The sequence below is a fragment of the Struthio camelus genome, chromosome 25, assembly GCF_040807025.1.
Source record: "Struthio camelus isolate bStrCam1 chromosome 25, bStrCam1.hap1, whole genome shotgun sequence".
NCBI lineage: Eukaryota > Metazoa > Chordata > Aves > Struthioniformes > Struthionidae > Struthio > Struthio camelus.
The window spans coordinates 5,767,639-5,786,135 of record NC_090966.1 but is presented as its reverse complement, the minus strand read 5'-3'; the positions used below and the strand labels follow the sequence as shown (position 1 = coordinate 5,786,135).

Sequence of the window (18,497 nt, the reverse complement as noted above, 5' to 3'; positions counted from 1 at the left end):
CAGGCGTCCGGCCAGAGTGCCGCTGGCCGCTCCAGGAGGCGAGTGGAGGCAGCACCTCCTGCCGTGGGGATGGGGAGGAGAGGAGGCGAGCGCTAGTTTTGTGGGAATTTTTGCACCTCTGTGTTCCTCATCTGTTTGCAGGTGGTGCTGTTCCTCCTCTGGCCTCTTCCGGGGGGACACGGACATATTCCCTCACAGCAAGCATCTGGGATCCCAACACCGTGTCGAGGAAAGGCTTTGCTCAAACCCGTCTTGTCTAGGACTGCATTCACGCCAGGCAGGTCGAAGGGGGTTGCCCCAGTGCCCTGTGCAGGATGGCTCTCCTGGCACGCAGTGCTTTTCCTGCCCCATTGGTGGTTTCCCTGCTGCGCGGGGCCCGGGTGGGCAGCGCAGGGGCCAGGGCTGCTCCGTGTCTCCGCAGGTGCGTGCGGCCCAGGCGTGCAGGAAGAGGTAGCTTTGATTGCGCCGGATTTGCGTGGCCCCTGTCCATGAGGCATATGAAGCCGGGAGCTCGATGGGCTTAGCTCAGCGTGTCTGGGCTTAACTTGCTCTCCGTGGGAGCAAGTCCTGTGCTGTCTTGCCCTTCACCTGTGGTGTCCCATAGCTGGGAGCCCACCTAATCTCTGCCAAACTCAGCAGGAATGGCAAATCCCTGCAGCGAGTGACAGCGGGCGGTGACGAGGAGAGACCCGGATGGGGGAACTGTGCAGTGCTTTGTGCCTGGAGGAGGTCCGGGTTAGCCTGCAATCGGCTGTCCCCATGGGCCGCAGCTCCCTCTGCGTGATGAGGGCCTGTGCCTGTGCGTGATGATTGCCGTGGCGTGTCCCCTGCCGTGGAGGGAGTCGGATGCGTTGAGTGTGACACGGCGTCTTCCTGTGGCTCCCTGGCTCCAAAAAGCCAGCTGCCCTTGCCCTGGCGGCATCGCCTGCCCCATGTGCCGCTGTCGCACTAACTCACTCAGCGACCTCGGTGTCTCCCTGCCGTGCTGATCCCTCGCTGAGAGCTGCCCTAGCCCTCGATGGCCTGGGGTGAGACAGGAGGACAGGAGGGGCGACGTGGGGATGCCAGGAGGCGTCATGTTGAGATTCCAGCGTGAGGTTCAGATGGAAAGCAGCGCTCTGGGCCTGTCCTCTGCTGCTGTCATGCTGGTCACCATGAATCAGCCTAGGCAAGAGCTGAGCCGTGGTCTTTTTAGCTTGGTCTGTTATTGAAACACAATCTGCAGTCAGAAAGCCAGAGGGTGCTCGGTTCCCTCGCTGTCTGTGGCTGTTGAAGCCCCTGGCTGGTGTTAGCTGCGTTCTGGCAGGGCAGTAGTGGTCACAAGTTAGTGTCTCCCTGGAGAAGAGCAAGAGCATGAGCTCAGCCACGGTATTAGACAGCAGAGAACCGCCTCAGGAGCGCACAGCAGGAAATGCCATAATCTTTCCTCTTTAACCAAACTTTCTGTTGTTGGGGGGAGCGGGAGAAGTTGGGTCCCTTCGCGCCCGGGGTAACCCTTGTGGGCACAGAGGGGTCGGGCACATCGCGCCCCGCAGCTCTGGCCTTGCAGGGTTTCCCTGCGGCCTCGAGAGGCTCTGGGCACCGGCGCTGCGGCGGGGGCCCCGGGCTGGAGGCCTTGGGGCCGGTGCTGGGGGGGAGAGTCAGTGCTGGGGCAGGTGGCCATTCCCGTCCCCGAGCCACGTGTCAGGACTGTGCTGCCTTCGGGGAGTTCGCTGGGTCCTGCAGCGCGACGTCCCGTTAAGGAGCTGGGGGCTTTTCCGGGGCTGGTTCGGCTCTGTCCGTAACCCGCTGTGGTGGGCGAGGGCAGCCCAGCCCCACATCACGGCCTGGGGTGCCCGCACGGCCGTGTCTCTCTGACCTGGCACAGCCTGCAACACCCCCGCGGCTTCAGGAGCACGGCCAGAGCCCAGATGCCACCGTGACGGGTGTAAATAAGCCGATTGGCGCCTGCTGCACTTCCCCCTTGTCCGACGGCTCAGAGCACTCAACTTTCTCCTGCTCCTCCTCCCCCTCTTCCTCCCTTCCCTTGCGGGCAGGAACCCTCTGGCGTTGCCAGCGTGGGACAAAGAGCACCTTGTGAACCCGCGGGTGTTTAGTGAGCAAACAGAGCCGAGGGCGGAGGCTGCTGGGAAGCCCGGCAGCCCCGGCTTCCCCGGCCGAAGAGTTTTGTGCCCAGGGAAGAAGGGTTTCGATCACAGCGCTTGGCACAATTCAGCTTTTATAATAGCTGGAAAGTTGCTGCTTTTTCTGTTGACTTCAGGTGTGGCTGCACCCTGCTCCTGCGAGAGAGCAAGCGGGGGGAGCTCCTGGCGCAGCCAGGGGTGCTGGTGACGGCCACCTCCTTCTCGGCCCTGCCTGTCCCTTCCTGCCCCCGGTTCCTGCCAGGAGGAGAGGGCAGCGCTGGGCGCAGGAGAGCGCCAGGCCTGCGCGCTGTAGCGCGGTCGGGGATTCCCTGCGTGAATGCGTTGGCGGTAGCCGGCACTGATCCCTGCCCAGATCGCGGTACAGACCCGCAGCCCTTCTCCGAAGCTGCTCCTTTTCTGGAGATCCTGCAAGGAGAGCGGCCTGGCCCGGGGCCAGCCCTCCTGCCCAGCGCTACAACGACAACACTGAACTGCCAGCGAAGCGGCACCGAAGCCGGGGAGCTGTGCTTGCTCGCCGCCTGCCGTCGCGGTCCCCCGCCAGGCCGGGAGGTCGGCACGGGGATGGGGCGGGAGATTCCTCCATCTCCCCAGGCAAAGCTCACCCATCTGTGCCGTGCCCGGCGTGACCGCACGGAGCAGACACTGAGCTCCCTTTGTTTCCAGACCTGGTTTATTAACAAAGAACAGTAGCAAGAGCTTACAAAAGACTCTGCTTCCAAGAAACTAATAAAAATAGGGGCTTGTGAGGTCAGCCTTTGCGGCTCCCTCCAGCCCTCCTGGGCTGGGTCTGTCTCCACCGCCGCACTTAGCGATCGGTTCTCCGCTTCCGGGAGCAGAGGGCGATTCCCGGCTTGGCAGCTCGCTCCTAGAGTGGGAAGACGGGAAGACCAGAGCCCTCTGAAGCCACCGCAGCAGAGTGGGTCCTGGAGACGTTTGGCAGCCGCGGTTATTCCCTCGGGGAGAGGGAAGCGGCACGTTGTGCAGCGTCGGATCTGGGGCGTCTCTTGGGATCAGGCTGAATTCAGCAGTGCAAAGATCAGTGCAAACGGGCCCGTTCTGGGTGCGACCGCCCTGAAGGACGTGGCGTCGGTGGCTCTGCGAGTGCTCCTGGGAGCACGAGCGCGGAGATGGCCGCTGAAGCAGTGACTGTGGCTGGAGACGAGCAGGGGGTTTCCCGGGGGTCTCACCTCTGCAGGAGTGAAAGGCAGGAGAGGAACCGGAGCCGTCACACCCGGGGGCGACCCCGGGCAGAGCTGGGGTGGCACACAGCAAGTGGCCAAGCTGGGATTAGTGTCCTCATCCCAGCATGAACCGGTTAGACTGTCCTGTCCTAGAGGATGTGTCGCCTGCATCTGCTCTGCTTGGGGACACGGCAGCGAAACCCCAGCTTTAGCTGTGGGCGCCTGCCCGGCCGCTCCCGGCTCTGCTCGCCGGCTCGGCCCGTTGCAGCACGGCTGCCTGCTGCGACCGGCTCGCTCTCCTCGTTCCCTGCGCCGCGAGAAGCCACGTCCCTCCGCCCGGTCCTCTTGCCCTTGTAGTGCTGTGAGCCCACAGCGATCACTCCGTGGGCCTGGGTTTAAATAGGGTTATTATTCCCTTAAATAAAATCCAATCCAAGTCGTTTTTCCTCCCTAAGCGCCCGGCGGGATGAGGCCTGCCAGCCCCGCAGCGCAAGCCCCTGCCCCGCTCGGTCCATCGTCCGCAGAGGGGACTGAGTCAAGCTGGGTTTGGGAGTCCGTGGTTGCGGCAGGAGGGCATCAGTCCTCTGGGTCTTTGCCCCCTTCCACACGCCCTGTCGCAGCTTCATTTCTCCTCCCGCTCACCGGCCGCGCAGAGGTTGGGGTTCTCGGCCAGCGTGGCCCGCACTTTCTTCTTCTCCTTGAAGCGGCCCGAGTTGGAGACCTTTACGTGTTTGCCCTTGGTGTTCTTATCCACGATCTTCTCCAGGCGGGTGGTGAAGTCGGGCGGCCCTTCACCGCCTGAGTCCTCCTGGGTCTCGCTGGCGTAGATGTCCGGGCTCTCGTACAGCACCTTGGGCATGGATTTGTGCTTCCTCAGGAAGGTCAGCTTCCACCAGCTGTGGTTCTCTGCCATCTCCGCCGCTCCACGGCCACCGGCAGAACCAGCTCGTGTCTAAAAGGGAAATGGAGGTGTTACTTGAGCCTTTCTCGGGTTTGCTCTCCCCCCCTACTCACGTTCCCTGGGTGATTGCTCTCCGACACGTCCCCGTGGCCCCAGGCCTCCTGTGGGAGCTTATGGGGACGTGCTCCACAGCAGGGACAAGTGACGAGCTCCCTGTCCACTTTGGCAGCGCGCAGTCTTTCGTTTACAGTGCCCGCGCGCACAAAGAGCCCTGCAGCGTTTCCCTAGCCAGGTTTCTGAGCTGTTTCCTTCCCATCGCTTGGGGATTCCCGTTGGCCGGGAGCAAAACCGGCTCAGATCTGCCCCGATGTCCTCGGACCCGCGGCTCCCCTCCGCACCTGTGTGAGTTTGCTGCAAGCGGCACCGGCCAGTGCCACCGCCGGGGCCCCGCTTTCTGCTGCCAAGCCCTCGGGCTTCGCTGCACCCTGCCCCACGGCACGCGTTCGTGCCGCTCATCTTGAGCGAGGTAGCTCTAACCTCTGCCTTCCCTGGGTACCTGGTGCAGGAACGGTCCCGCCTGGGCTCCTGGGCCCCATTCTGTCTGCGCTCAGGCCTGGTTCTCCCCCTCCCCGTTTACCACAGGGGAAACTGAGGCAGGGCAGGATGCCCTTTGCTGTGGGGCTGCCCGGCCGGGAGCAGACCCCGAGCTCCCGCCGCGGGCTCCAGCCTTGCCTGTAGTCCCAGAGCTGCCGATCCGCCCGGTGCAGATCCTCGACTCCTGGCCGGCAGCACCCGCGGGGAGCCCGGCGCCGCGTTTGCCGAGGGTGGCTCTCGCGCTCTGCCTGCTGCCTGCCGCCGTCTCTACAGCGATGCTCTCCTTCGGCCTCGGCGGGGCTCAGGGCAGCAGGACCTGAGAGGTACCGGGCGAGACGATGCTCTTATACCCAACGAGGCCAGTAAGCAAACAGGAACGGGAACCGGGCTGGGAGTCGAGGGGGGACCGGGCGGACGCTCGGGTTCCCTGCCCGGGTGTCACGTCCGTCCTCCCGTGCGGCAGCGGCGATGCCGCAGCCCCGAGGTTGGTGTTTTCCGCTCACCCAGCCCTGTTCCTGCTGCAGGGAAGGGAAGGGAAGGAGTGCCTGCGCTCCCGGGAGCTGGCAGGGCCCCGGCCGCTGTCGCTGCACGATCGCAGCTGGGAAAGGGCTTCGTGCCGAGCGCGGCTCCAGGGCAGGGACGGGGAAGGCGGCTCCCGAGCGCTCCGCGAGTTAAACATTTCCCCAGGAGCGGGGAGGGAGGGGATTTCCAGCGCTCCGATCCCTGCCCTGGTAGCGGGGGGCAACCCGGCTCCGTGCCCGCGCGGTGCCGACGACTGACCGCGCAGAGCCGAGCGACCGGACCCCCCCCCCTCCGGCATCCCCCGCCCCGCTGCCCCCCAAAAAGGCGCGGGCCCTGCCCTTGCGGGGAGCGCCTCCGGCAGAGCGCCGCGGCCCGTCCCGCATCGCTTTCGGCCGGCCGGGTCCGGAGAGCCGCCGCGTCGGCACAGCCCCGGGGAGCGACGAAGCCCGTCCCAGGCTCCGGGGCCATCGCCGCCGTGCCTGGCTGCAGCCAAAGCTCGGGGAAGATCATTAAAAGCGGCGGGGACGGTTCGCTGGGCCGTCTCGATCGCCGCGGCCAGACCCGCCGGGTTACGGTTGCCCCCTCCCCACCGGCCCCGCTTTCCCCCGCCGCCGTCTCGCTCTGGGGGGCCGGACGGGACCCGTCGACGCGACGTCCGTCCGGCGGCCGGGGTCTGCGCGCCCCGATGACGTACCTGCGCCTCGGCCGCCCCTCGCCGCGCGGCGGCAGGGCCGGGGGCGGCCGGGAGGGTCGGGTCGGGGCGCGGCGGGCGGGCGGGCGGCAGGTACCTCGTACCTCGTCGCTCGCCGCCCCTGTTTGCTCTGAGTCAAGGTTAACCCGAGACGGCACCGCTCCCGCCTGAGCAAACAGCGGGGGCCGGGCCAGGGCAGCGCTGAATATTCATGACGGCGGCATCGTAACCGAGCCCCGGCGGCGGCTGGCGGCCGCTCAGCTGGCACCGGGCGCCGGTTGGCCGCCGCCGCCCGTGGGGTGACGGGGGTGGGTGCCCGGCGGCGTTTCGCTCCCGGGGAGGGCGGCCCGGTTGGGCCCCGTGTTTTGGGGGAGGGTCGGGGCGTCGCGTCGCTCCGGTTTCGACTAATCCCTCGAAGCCGGCGAACCGGCTACCGGACCGGACCGGACCGGTTCCCTCCCTCCCTCCCGCTCTGGCCCCGGCGGCGGTTGGAGGCCTCCGTCGCCCCCCCCCCCCAGGGCTCCCACCGGCACCGGCCCCACCGGGCTGGGCCCGGCCCGGGGAGGGGGCGGGGCCGGGTGACACCGCTGCCACGTGCCGCGCCCGCCGCCGCACCGGGCCCCGCGGCTGGGCTGCCGGGGCTCTGCACTGCGCACGCGCGCCCCTTCGGCGCCCACCCTGATTGGTCAGTCCTCTCCTTCCCGGTCTCCTGCCGACCAATCGAGGCGGCGGCACGTGGCTTTGTTTCTCCCTCCTCCCCCTCCCACCGGTCACCTCCCCTCGCTTCTTTCTGATTGGCGGCGGCGGAGCGGAGCGCGGGAGGGCGCTTTCCGATTGGCCGGGGAGCGGGGGGCCTTGCCCGGGGATTGGTGGCGGGGGCGGGGGCGAGGCGCGGATGGAAGGGCCGGGCGGAAGCGGAAGCGGAGCGGCCGGCATGCAGGTGGGGGAGGGGCCGGGGGGAGGTGGGGGGCAATGGGGCCGGGCCGGGCCTGGGGTGGGGGTCAGGCCGGGCCCAGAGAGGGGGCCGGGGCCAGGGCCGAGCCTGGGATAGGGAGTTGGATCAGGCGAGGCCTGGGTAATGGGCAAGAGGGCTGGGTCGGGCCGGGGGGGAGGCAATGGGGCTAGGCTGGGGTAAGGGGCAATGGGGCTGGGCTGGGGGGCTGGGGACAGGCCTTGAGGGGGGGATCAGGCCCGGCCCAGACAGGGTGCTGGGGCCAGGCCCGGGGTAGGGGTGGATCAGGCCAGGCCCAGGTAAGGGGCAAGGGGGCCAGGTCAGGCCAGGGGGAGGCAATGGGGATCAGGCCGGGGTAAGGGGCAATGGGGCTGGGCTGGGGGCTGGGGCCAGGCCCGGGATAGGGGGGTGGATCAGGCCAGGGCCAGGGCTCACTGCAGCGTGCCGTGCCACGTCCATGTCCTCCTCGCCCCGCCGGTCTCCCCCAGGACTACCAGAACCTGCCCATCGACATCCAGACCAGCAAGCTCCTGGGTATGGCACCACCCCGACCCGTCCTCCCTGCCGGGCAGGGGAGCCCCGGGGCAGGGGGACCCTCAGGCAGTGGCACCCTGAGGTGTGGGGTGAAGGTGGGGGGTCACGGTGCTGAGACGCCCTGGCACATGGGGACGGGCGCTGTGTCACTCATGTCCCGCTTCCCTGGCGGGTTCATCACCCCTCTGCGTAGCGCATCGGGGGGCAGCGCTGCCCCTCTCGTCACGACGCTGGCACCTCCGCTGCCCCAGCCCAGGCAGGAGCAGGGTGAGATCCTCCTTCCTCTTGTCAGGTCCTTCCCAAGTTTATCTCTGTGTTCGGCCAGGCCTCGTCCCCTCTGCTCAGAGGGGACGGGACGCCCCAGCCCCCCATGCTGGGAGGTGCTCTGCTCTCTGCCTCCCTGTGGGGCCATAAAGCTGCCCTGGTGAGGGGAGACTCTCCTGCTGGCTGTGTACAGCCCCCCGCAGGACCCCGTCCCTGCTCACCACCCCTCTCCCTCCCGCTTGCAGACTGGCTGGTGGACAGGAGACACTGCAACCTGAAATGGCAGAGCCAGGTGCTGGCGATCCGCGAGAAGATCAACGGGGCCATCCAAGACATGCCGGAGAACGAGGAGATAAAGCAGCTTCTCGCAGGGTCCTGTGAGTAGAGCGCGGCTCGGCAGGGTCTGGGATGCCCTGGAGAGCTGGGAACGCGGGCGGTGGTGGTAACTGTTGGACATGGAGCCTGTTCCCAAGGGCTTCACTTACGATAAGCTCCTCTGGGTGAGGAGGAGACAGAGCCAGCAACACGGCCCTTTCCCAGGCCTGTGCTCCCTGGGCCAGGCTGCGAGCAAGGCAGGACGCCACCAGGCCTTGCTGGCTCTGTGCTGACCACATCTCTCCCTCCAACGCAGACATCCACTACTTCCACTGCCTGAGGATTGTGGAGATCCTCAAGGGCACTGAGGCCTCCACCAAGAACCTCTTTGGGCGCTACTCGTCCCAACGCATGAAGGTGAGCGAGGGCCCGCGGACGTGTGTCCGGCAACAGCCGGTGTGTTTGCGGCTTCCCCCACTCTCTGCTTCCTCCTCCCCAGGACTGGCAGGAGATCGTGTCCCTCTACGAGAAGGAGAACACCTACCTGGGTAAGGCAGCTCCCTCGCTGCTCTGGCTTTCCCCAGTGGGCTCTGGAAAGGCTCTTGGGAGTGTCCATGGGGTGTAGGCAGCCTTTGGTCTCTGCAACTGAGATGAGGATGGGGTGGGCAGCCCTTGATGGGCTGCAAAGTCCCACCGGCTGCTCCAGAGTGTGCACCACAAACCAGCTCTGCTTTATGGCTGACAGCTCCCTCCTCCACCTGCTCGGGCTGTGTGCAGCCAGCAGAGCACTCGAGGCAGCTGGGGGGCTCGTGGGGGGCCGCGGCAGCATCTCAAGTCCTCCCTGCCCCTCCTGCAGCCGAGCTGGCCAGCCTCCTGGTGCGCAGCGTCAGCTACGAGATCCCCTCGCTGAGGAAGCAGATCAGCCGGTGCCAGCAGGCCCAGCAGGACTTCGCCCGCCGCGAGGAGGAGTGTCAGCTGGGGGCGGCCGAGCTGAGGGAGCGTTTCTACACCTCCTGCAAGCAGTATGGCATCACCGTGAGTCCCTGCGGCCCCCTGACCTGCGCCACCTCCCACCCAGGCACCAAGCCCTCCCCTGGCATGAGGCTCCCTGAGGCAGCCCCCCACCATCTGCTCTGACCCACAGGGGCCCCAGCAGAGCCCAGCCCTGTTGCAGGACCCTGTGCTCCACAGGAGGTCCCCACAGTGCCTTGTTATCTGTGGAAAGAGCTGGGGGAGACTGCAGAGCACTCTTTCCCTTTTTGCAGGCCACCTCAGGGGGTGCCCCTGGCCTTGGGTTTCCCCACTCACCCACCTGACCTGTCCCTGCTCTCGCCCCTCAGGGAGACAACGTGCGCCAGGAGCTGCTGGCCCTGGTGAAGGACCTGCCATCGCTGCTGGCGGAAATTGGGGTGGGAGCCGGTGCGCTCTCCGAGGCCATCGAGCTGTACCAGGCCTGCGTGGAGTTTGTGTGTGAGAGGTGGGCAGGGGCTGGGTGTGGGGCTGCAGAGACAGGCCCCGATCTTTCCTTGTGTGTAGCGACAGCAGGTTCAGCTGGGAGATTTCCCAGCTGGGGCTCTCCCAGAGGGACCCTGAGGGTGTTGGGGGCTCCCTGCCCTGGGCCTGGCACTAATGTCCCCACGGTGTCTCCCAGCTCCACAGAGCAGGTGGTGCCCCTGCTGCGTCACATGGTGAAACGAGGCAACACGACCGTCTATGAGTGGAGGACAGGGCTCGAGCCCACGCGGGTGGAGCGGCCAGAGGTGGAGGAGGTGCCGGAGCAGCCGAAGGAGGATGCGGTACGTCCTGGCCAGCCGGGGCAGAGCAGTGCTGCTGGGGTGGCATCGGGGAGAGCTCGAATACAGGGGCTGGGGAACCAGCTGTGAAGAACCTGATCTTGCCTAGCAGGCTGCAAACACCAGGACTCCTGGGTTTGCTTTTCAGCTCTGATCCTCCCCAGGCTGATGAGGGCCCTTGGGAGGCCTCTGGATGTGGAGGACCCCAGAAAGGCAATTTCTCTCTGCCCCAGCTGACCCTAGAGTGTTAGGGCAGCGGGCATGTGCTGCAGCCCAGAGGTAGCAACATCTTTTGTTGGGGATTTGTCTCTCTTGGGGGTTCTTGCCGCCTTTCTGCGGTGTCCAGTTGTGCAGCAAAGCGAAGGCCTCTTGGGACCACGGGCAGCTTGTGGCCAGGGGACAGTGGGAACACTGAGGCAGTGTCCTCCAGAGCTGGAGAGGAAATGGCCGAGGTTCTGAGCTGGGGATGGGCGTTGCAGCCCCAGGATGCAGCCGAGGCTGTTTCAGAGGTCTCGTTGCCCTTCTCGCTGCAGATTGACTGGGGAGACTTCACGCTGGAGCCAACCATGGTCACTGATGGTGCCGCTGCAGACGGGGGAGCCCAGGGTGAGGAGATAGACTGGGGGATCGAGCTGGAGCCCAGCCCGCAGGTGCGTCACCACCAGCTGCGCAGCCTGGACCTGCTCCTGGCCTGGGCTGGGGATACAGGGGTGTCACATTCGCACCCATCTCACAGGACACCCTTCTTTTGCAGCAGGATGATGGCATCGACTGGGGAGATAGTGAAAGCGATGGGGTGCAGATCACAGTGCTGGAGGCTGGCACCGAGGGTGAGCATGGCCACAGAGGAGCACAGCGGGTCCTGACAGGCTCAGGGACCAGCAGGCAGATGCCCACCCTGCCTTTACGCCCGCTTCCCTGCTCCCAGTGATCATGGGTACGCTGGCTGTGCAAGAAGGCCTAGAGCAAAAGGCCGCAAGGGTGCTAGGTGGGTGCCCAGTGGGTGCAGAGCAGGCCAGAGCAGGGCCTGACACTGCTAGACAGTAGTGCAGGGTGGTGCTTGGCACCCTGCATGGGATGGGGTGCCAAGTTGGGCAGCAGGACCGGGCTGGCTCTGTCCTCTGCTCAGGCAGAGGAGGGGGTCTGGCTGCAGGGCTGCCCTTGGAGCCCAGCCTGGGGTTTGCCCCAGCTGCAGAGATCCCCTCCCTCACCCCTGGCTTGTCCCCCAGTGCCGGAAGGGGTCGCCCGTGGCGCTGATGCCCTGACACTGCTGGAGAACCCCGAGACCCGGAGCCAGTTCATCGACGAGCTCATGGAGGTGAGCGTGGCTCGGCGACCAGCTGGGCCCTCAGCCCTTTGCGGCTGGAGCCCAAGTAAGGGCCAGCTCTGCTGCTGTCCCAAAACCGAGACACAGGGACAAACAACTCCTCACGTGTGGTACCTGGAGCATCCCCCCCACTCCTGCCTGTCCCCGCAGCTGGAGCTGTTCCTGTCGCAACGCCTGGTGGAGATGGGTGAGGAGGCCGACGTCCTGGCCGTGAGCCAGTTCCAGCTGGCCCCTGCCATGCTGCAGGGCCAGACCAGCGCCCGCGTGGGCTCTCTGCTGGCCACCACCCAGGCCCTCATCGGCCAGCTCAGCACCCGCCGCATGCAGCACCTCTTCATGATCCTCGCATCCCCCAGGTCAGGGCTGCCAGTGGGGACAGGGGGGTCGGGGCTGGGCAAGGGGTAGCTCTGGGGTTGGGGGGGACCCTGTGGCTCTAGGAAGGGTGCAGCTGGAGGCCCTGACTCTCCTGGGAGCTGTGATAGAGGTGCTGGACGTCCACAGGCAGGGGTGACACCTGGGTGGGCCATGGGGGTGCTGGCTATGGGGTCTTGACAGAGGTCCTGGCTCTCCTGGTACAGGTACGTGGACCGCGTGAGTGAGCTGCTCCGGCAGAAGCTGAAGCAGGCAGAGCTGCTGGTGGTGAAGAAGGAGATGATGAGCCAGAAGCGGCAGGAAGCGCTGGCAGAGCAGGGTGCCTTGGAGCCCAAACTAGACCGCCTGCTGGAGAAGACCAAGGAGCTCCAGAAACTGGTGAGGGATGGAGATGGACTGTCCTGGGATGGAGCTGGGGCCCCCCTTCCTTCCGGCATGGTCCCCAGAGCTGGGTCACCCTCCCCAGCATCTGCTGCTGCCCCCAGGCTGCACCCCCTGATCTTGCGCCTCTTTCTTCTAGATCGAAGCAGATGTCTCCAAGCGTTACAGCGGGCGACCGGTGAATCTGATGGGTGTCTCCCTGTGAGCCACCCCTGGATGGCATGGGGACAGGGCACCATGGAGAGGGGCCCGCTGCAGCCCTGCTTCACTACCGGCCAATCCCTGCTGGAGCTAGTAACACAGCTGCGGTCTCACCATGGGTTTGACATTGTTGAATAAAGCCGAGGCCCTTCTCCCATGCATAGATCTTCTCCGTGTCCCTCTCGGAGCTTGGGACAGGTGCTCCTGAGCATTGCATCTCACTGGGACAGAGCCCAGTGCAGGGCTTAACCTTGCAAGGTCTTCACGGCCTCAGTGTTAGCGTGGGGAGAGGCGGCTGAAGCCCCTAAATCCGCCGCTGTGAGTCTCTGCAGCCCGTCTCACGCGTTGTGGGTGCCTGGGGATGCTGAAGGCCTCCTCTCCCTGCTGGTGCCCGGCCGGCAGCCCTCCATCAGGGTGGGCCGCGCTGGGGGCTCTCCGGCCTGGCCCCACGGCCTTGCTGGAGGGCAGAGCTGGCCCCAGGCAGGCAGCTGTCCCTTCCAGGCCCACCCCGGCTCCCTCCCCGATGCCGGAGGGGCTGCGGTGGGGGGGAGGGAGGGGAGGGCGATTCGATTTTAATTTCATAGCAGAGCAGTTGATTCATGGCTCGTTGTCGCCGCCGGTGACTCCTGTAATGACTTTCCATCACAATGAAAAGTGGAGTGACACCGCTCATTATTCCTGCCGCTTGTTATCGCGGTGCGGGGGGGGGCCGGGCCTCCCCCCGCCGGACAGTGAGCGATGGCCCCCATTAATCACCGCCGTGGCCGCGCGCCCCCTCGGCAGCGCCCAGATAAGGTGCCGGTCGCCCCATCAATTCCCGTCAGCCGGCGGCCAGGAGGGGAGAGCCTGGCCCTGCTGCCCAGGCTGGGCTGGACTGGGCCGAACTGGGCCACGGGGGCTGGGCCAGGCTGCAGCCCCTCCACCCCCGGCACCTCCTGGGAGGTCCCTGCCACACCCACTGCCTTCAGCTACGTCATGCCTTGGACACGCCCCCACAGCAGGCTATTGGTCCCTGTGCTCCCCCTTGTCCCGCCTCCTGCTGCCTTGAAGTGGCTCATTGGTCTGGCTCTGCCTTGGCCCCGCCCCCAAGGGCGGGGTGTGACGTAGAGCTCTGGGGGGGGGATTCCCCCCCTCCCCCGGGCCACGTGGGGGGGGGTCCTGTCCCCATGTCCCCACCAGGGCCAGGCGTGGGGTAGTGGGGGGTCCTGTCCCTATGGGGTGTGGGGGGAGCCCACCCCCTGTCCCCATGCCCCCACCAGGGCCAGGCGTGGGGTAGTGGGGGGGTCCTGTCCCCATAGGGTGTGGGGGGAGCCCACCCCCTGTCCCCATGCCCCCACCAGGGCCAGGCGTGGGGCAGTGGGGGGGGTCCTGTCCCCATAGGGTGTGGGGGGAGCCCACCCCCTGTCCCCATGTCCCCACCAGGGCCAGGCGTGGGGTAGTGGGGGGTCCTGTCCCTATGGGGTGTGGGGGGAGCCCACCCCCTGTCCCCATGCCCCCACCAGGGCCAGGCGTGGGGTAGTGGGGGGGTCCTGTCCCCATAGGGTGTGGGGGGAGCCCACCCCCTGTCCCCATGCCCCCACCAGGGCCAGGCGTGGGGCAGTGGGGGGGGTCCTGTCCCCATAGGGTGTGGGGGGAGCCCACCCCCTGTCCCCATGCCCCCACCAGGGCCAGGCGTGGGGTAGTGGGGGGGTCCTGTCCCCATCGGGTGTGGGGGGAGCCCACCCCCTGTCCTCATGTCCCCACCAGGGCCAGGCGTGGGGCAATGGGAGGTCCTATGTCATCCCCCTGGTGCTAGTGCGGGGACTGGGGGCATCCTACCCCCTGGGGTCCGAGGGGATCCCACCCTCTGTCCCCATGTCCCCAGCAGGGCCAGGCGTGGGGGCCTGGGGCCGTAGGGGATCCGGTCCCCACGGGGGCCAGGCGTGGCGCCCTGGGGGGTCCCGTCCCCAGCAGCCCCGGCACCTCCGACTGGGCGGCCGTGGTGGGACAGCCCGGACCACGTCCCCGGCCTGTCACCCTGCCCTCATCCCTGCCCGTCCCCGGGGGGCCGCTGCCCAGCTGGCGCCCGTCGCTGCTGGGCGGCACAGCCGCCCCCCGCCTTCGGGCCGCCCTTCGTTACCCCTCCGACGGCGATTAACGGGGAACGTTAAGCGGCGCCTGCAACTCCTTGCTGCCGGGGACGGCGGCGGGGGGACCGGACCGGGGACGGCGGCGGGGTCTCCTGCCCTCTCGCCCCGCTCCCGCCTGGCAGCCGCGGGCAAACCGAGGCCCCGAGCGCCGCTGGAGGCATCCGGCCCGGGGAGGGCGATTTTTTCCCCCCTTTCCCATAATGGTCCCTTTATCCGTGGCGGCCGGGGCAGAGGCCAGCGCCCGCCGGGGTCACGGCGGCACCGCGCCGCCTTTAATGGGGAATTAAACGACCCGGCGGCGGGGTGGGCGAGGGGCGGGAAGGAGCCGCTCACCCCCCCTGCCCCCTCCATCGCAGCCGCCCGCCGCTATGATTTAATCCGTCCCGTTCGGCGCCACCCCGTGAGCCGGCGCGCGATGCTTTATTAGCCCGCCGGTCGGGTCTGTTATTAATATCACTGTCTGGGCACCGTCCCCGAGATCTGATCGTGCATGAAATATTGGCCTCCAACGCCGATCGCTGTTCCCATTATCTCCAACATTACCAGGCGATAATGACAGACAAATAAAATAACCCCCCCCGCTCTTTCCCCAGCTCGCCGTAATTAGCCCGGCGGGCCGGGGGGCGGCAGCGTCTGCCGCGGGGCCGGAGGCGGATGGGAGCGGGCGCCCGCGCCGCCCCGGTCCCGCTCGGCCCGCTCCCGCGGCCCCCGGCCTCAGGGGACGTGGGATGGAGGCCACCACGCAGACGGAGGGGGAATCACGGAGAGGGCGGGGGGACACGCGGATGGAGGGGACGTATGGATGGAGGAGACGCGTGGGTTGGGGGGGACATGTGAAGGGAGGGGGCGTGTGGGTCGGGGGGGATGCGTGGGTCGGGGGGGATGCGTGCATGGAGGGGAGACGTGGATCAGAGGGGACGCGTGGCTGGAGGAGACCATATAGATGGAAAGGACCAGATAGACAGGTTGGGGTGACGTGTGGCCGGAGGGGACGTGGACCAGAGGGACATGTGGCTGGAGGAGACCACGTGCTTGGAGGGGACACATGGATCAGGGGACACGTGGCTGGAGGGGTCCCGTGGTCCCTGCATTCAGGACCCCCCCCCGGTGCTCCATCATGGGCCAGGAAACCCACCGGCAGCAGCCCAGCGCCCCTTCCCGGGCGTCTGCAGCCCCCCAGAGCCGCCGCTTGTCACCCGCGGCCCCTCTGGGGACACCCGGGGACCGGCTCGCCCCCCCCGCCGCGGCTGCGGGGGCTCGGCGGCCTTGCGGGGCCCCGGCTGCTGCTCCGGCTCACCTGCCAGCGAGGAATTTAATTACCAATTAAAGGGCCTTCCATCTGTTTGAGGCCTGCCCGAAAGCTCCCGCTCCCCTTTAATTACATCGCTGACAACCATTTCACTCAATTAGCTGCGAAGCGCAGCAGGAGGCGGGTGCGGGGGGCACCCACGCGGCCGCACCATCTGGGTGCCCGGCCCGCGGCCGCCCGCCTCGCCGCCCCCTCCTGCTGCGGCCCTGTCCTTGCCTGCCCCATGCGTCCCTGCGTCCCTGCGTCCCTGCGTCCCTGCGTCCCTCCGTCCCTGCGTCCCTGCGTCCCTCCGTCCCTGCGTCCCTGCATCCCGGCGTCCCTCCGTCCCTGCGTCCCTGCATCCCGGCGTCCCTGCGTCCCTGCATCCCTCCGTCCCTGCATCCCGGCGTCCCTGCATCCCTCCGTCCCGGCGTCCCTGCATCCCGGCGTCCCTCCGTCCCGGCGTCCCTGCGTCCCTGCATCCCTCCGTCCCTGCATCCCTCCGTCCCTGCGTCCCTGCGTCCCTGCATCCCTGCGTCCCTGCATCCCGGCGTCCCTCCGTCCCTGCATCCCGGCGTCCCTGCATCCCGGCGTCCCTCCGTCCCGGCGTCCCTCCGTCCCGGCGTCCCTGCGTCCCTGCATCCCGGCGTCCCTGCATCCCGGCGTCCCTCCGTCCCTGCATCCCTGCATCCGTCCATTCTTGCAGTGCTCAGTCCCTGCATCCCTACATCCATCCTTACCTCCCTGCATCCCTCTGTCTGTCCATCCTCCAGTCCTCCCATCCTTCCATCCCTACGCCCCTCTGTCCCTCCATCCTTCAGCCCCTGCGTCCCTCCACTCTCCATCCCCGCACCCCTCCGTCCCCGCTCGGCCGCGCAGGGTGCTCTGTGCACCCCTCCTCCATCCCCTCTCCTGGCTCCCAGCCGGTTTCCCCCCTCGGCAGCGCAGAAAGGAGGCCGGGGTCGAGCTTCCCAGACCTTTGGGAGGGCAGCAGGGCTGTGCTGGCGCCCGTCCCGCGCCCCCCTTTGCCCGGCCCTGCTCGCGGAGCCCCGCGGCATCGGCATCGGCCTTCCCGCGGGCGGCGGGGGCAGCTGCCGGAAGGGCTCTAAATCTTCCCCTCCAAACGATCCGCAGCGGCGCGACAGATGCCCCGCGGCACCGAGGGACGCCGGCCCGCGGCGCCGGGGACCCCGAGCCGCCCCGAGCCCCGCCGAGGCTGCGGGAGCCGCCGCGGCCGGCGGTGCCTCTGGCTGCTCACAGGTGTCACGAGTGGGACAGGCCTCAGCCAGCTCTTTGAGCCGCCCGCTTCGCCCCCCTCCTCCGGCACCGGTTCGGCCGAGGGGGAGCCGGCGGCGGAGCGGCAGGAGCGGGAGGCGAGTTGGCGGCGGGGGGGCTCCCCGAAGCCTCCCCTGGTAGCGGCCCTGGCCCCGCGCCGCCGCCGCGGAGGAGCAGCCGGCCCCGGCCGAGCCATCCATCACCGGCGGCAGCGCGGGGAAGGGCGCCGGCAGCCCCGCTCCCATTAGCAGCCCTGCGCTTTGCTGCCTTCCTCCCTCGCCCCCCCCCCCCCGCGGGGCTGTCCCCCCCCGGCAGGAGACAAACGCGGCTGCCAAGACGGAGGCCAGGCCATCAATCACGGCGGCCGCGGGAACCACCTCGCTGCCGCGCTAACGAAGCCCTTTCCTGGCCCCCGGCCCGGCAGCCCCCACTGCGGCCGGGCTGCTGTGGGTGCACGGTGCTGTGGGTGCAGGGTGGCGAGGCTGCAGGGTGACATGGGTGCAAAGTGACACGGGTGCAAAGTGACACGGGTGCAGGGTGGTGAGGCTGTGAGGTGATATGAGTGCAAGGTGATGTGGGTGCAGGTTGATGAGGGTGCAGGGTTGCATGGGTGCAAGGTGACATGGGTGCAGGGTGGCGAGGCTGCAGGGTGACATGGGTGCAGGGTGAGGTGGGTTTGGGCGCCACAGCTGGGGCCGAGGTGGTGGGTGGCCTGCCCTGAGGCTGCCACGGGTCTGGGGTCTGGGAGGCCGGCACGGGTGCCGGTGCGTGCGGACATGGGGCCGCGGGCAGCGTGGGGCTCACGGGGGGGGGCTCCTTGCATCCGCCCCCCCCCGGCGCCCGCCCGCGTGACGGCTCCGCAGCCCCTCTGAGCCCCGATGTCCCCCGGGGGCGATGCCCCTTTGCCCCCAGCCCCGGGGCCGCTGCGGCATCTTTGTCCCCGTGTCACCCGGGGGGGCACCGGCTGTCAGCGAGGGGACCGCAGGGCCAGCCAGGCCCCTCGGTGCTGCCTTCCTCCTCCTCCTCCTCCTCCTCCTCTTTGTTCTCCCCTCCTGCTTTGCCCTGCACCCCGACACCTCCCGTCCCGGCGCCCGCCTTTGCTGGCCCCTTTGCCATCAGTGTTTCGGGGCACCAGGGCGAGGGGGACACCAGCTGCCGGATGCGGGATGCCACCCGCAGCCTGGGGCTGTCTGCACCCACGGGTGCCTCTTCTCCCCTTCCTGGGGATAGAGCCCCCCCCCCGAAGAGGATCCCAGGCGCCTGCACCCCGGTGGGGGGGGGGGGTGGCAGCGGGACAGGCACTGTGGGGCAGAGGGTGACGCCAGGGTCCCTGGGGCCAGGACAGGCCGCAGGGCAGGGGAGCGGTGCAGGGAAGGACTGGGGCAGGCTGGGGGGGGGGAGCAAGTTTTGGGGGAACGTAGGAGCAAGTGGGGGGGGTCCCATGGGATGGAGACAGACCCAGAGTTGGGGGTTACTGGGATGAGGCAGGTCCCAAGATGGGATGGGGTGGTCCCAGGATAGGACTTATGGTTGGAAGAGCCTGGGGAGGGGTCCCAGCCGGGGGTCCCCAGAATTGGGGTGGGGGCCACGGTGTCCCCATGGTGGAGAGGTTCCCTACCCAGGGAGGAGGCTC

General features: G+C 67.8%; 3 protein-coding genes across 7 annotated transcripts; 1 reads left to right on the top strand and 2 right to left on the bottom strand.

Moving 5' to 3' along the window:
* Positions 1–953: 953 nt before the first annotated feature.
* On the bottom strand, positions 954–3,840 carry LOC138062162 (uncharacterized). Its single transcript, XM_068918761.1, has 3 exons — positions 3,807–3,840; positions 2,511–3,147; positions 954–1,335 (listed from the first exon to the last, which is right to left on the bottom strand). The coding sequence occupies exons 1-3, from the start codon at positions 3,838–3,840 to the stop codon at positions 954–956; spliced, it is 1,053 nt and encodes a 350-aa protein (XP_068774862.1).
* PRR15L (proline rich 15 like) lies at positions 2,793–5,099 on the bottom strand. The gene is made up of 2 exons (XM_068919384.1): positions 4,959–5,099; positions 2,793–4,277 (listed from the first exon to the last, which is right to left on the bottom strand). Exon 2 carries the CDS (start codon positions 4,236–4,238, stop codon positions 3,948–3,950), a length of 291 nt encoding a protein of 96 aa, XP_068775485.1. The 5' UTR covers positions 4,239–4,277; positions 4,959–5,099; the 3' UTR covers positions 2,793–3,947.
* A 1,778-nt stretch (positions 5,100–6,877) lies between these two features.
* On the top strand, positions 6,878–12,333 carry CDK5RAP3 (CDK5 regulatory subunit associated protein 3). 5 transcript variants are annotated; one of them, XM_068919378.1, is made up of 14 exons: positions 6,878–6,973; positions 7,474–7,786; positions 8,029–8,160; positions 8,415–8,515; positions 8,598–8,646; positions 8,955–9,133; positions 9,439–9,575; positions 9,750–9,894; positions 10,425–10,541; positions 10,649–10,721; positions 11,121–11,209; positions 11,369–11,574; positions 11,797–11,968; positions 12,111–12,333. In XM_068919378.1, the coding sequence occupies exons 1-14, from the start codon at positions 6,929–6,931 to the stop codon at positions 12,174–12,176; spliced, it is 1,824 nt and encodes a 607-aa protein (XP_068775479.1). In that variant the 5' UTR covers positions 6,878–6,928; the 3' UTR covers positions 12,177–12,333. The 5 variants fall into 5 exon arrangements, with proteins under 5 accessions (XP_068775479.1, XP_068775478.1, XP_068775480.1 ...); XM_068919377.1 differs by having other exon boundaries at positions 6,880–6,973; positions 10,646–10,721; XM_068919379.1 differs by having other exon boundaries at positions 6,885–6,973; positions 7,474–7,519; positions 10,646–10,721.
* The last annotated feature ends 6,164 nt before the right edge of the window (positions 12,334–18,497 follow it).

Coding starts and splice junctions, on each gene's coding strand:
- LOC138062162 (XM_068918761.1), bottom strand. CDS start 3,840: ATGGACCGAGCGGGGCAGGGGCTTGCGCTGCGGG. Junction 3,148..3,806: donor GCAGGGGCTTGCGCTGCGGG/GCTGGCAGGCCT, acceptor CCTGATCCCAAG/AGACGCCCCAGATCCGACGC. Junction 1,336..2,510: donor GCTTCGGAGAAGGGCTGCGG/GTCTGTACCGCG, acceptor GCTCTTCTCCAG/GGAGACACTAACTTGTGACC.
- PRR15L (XM_068919384.1), bottom strand. CDS start 4,238: ATGGCAGAGAACCACAGCTGGTGGAAGCTGACCTTCCTGAGGAAGCAC.
- CDK5RAP3 (XM_068919377.1), top strand. CDS start 6,929: ATGGAAGGGCCGGGCGGAAGCGGAAGCGGAGCGGCCGGCATGCAG. Junction 8,161..8,414: donor GCAGCTTCTCGCAGGGTCCT/GTGAGTAGAGCG, acceptor CCTCCAACGCAG/ACATCCACTACTTCCACTGC. Junction 9,895..10,424: donor AGCAGCCGAAGGAGGATGCG/GTACGTCCTGGC, acceptor TTCTCGCTGCAG/ATTGACTGGGGAGACTTCAC.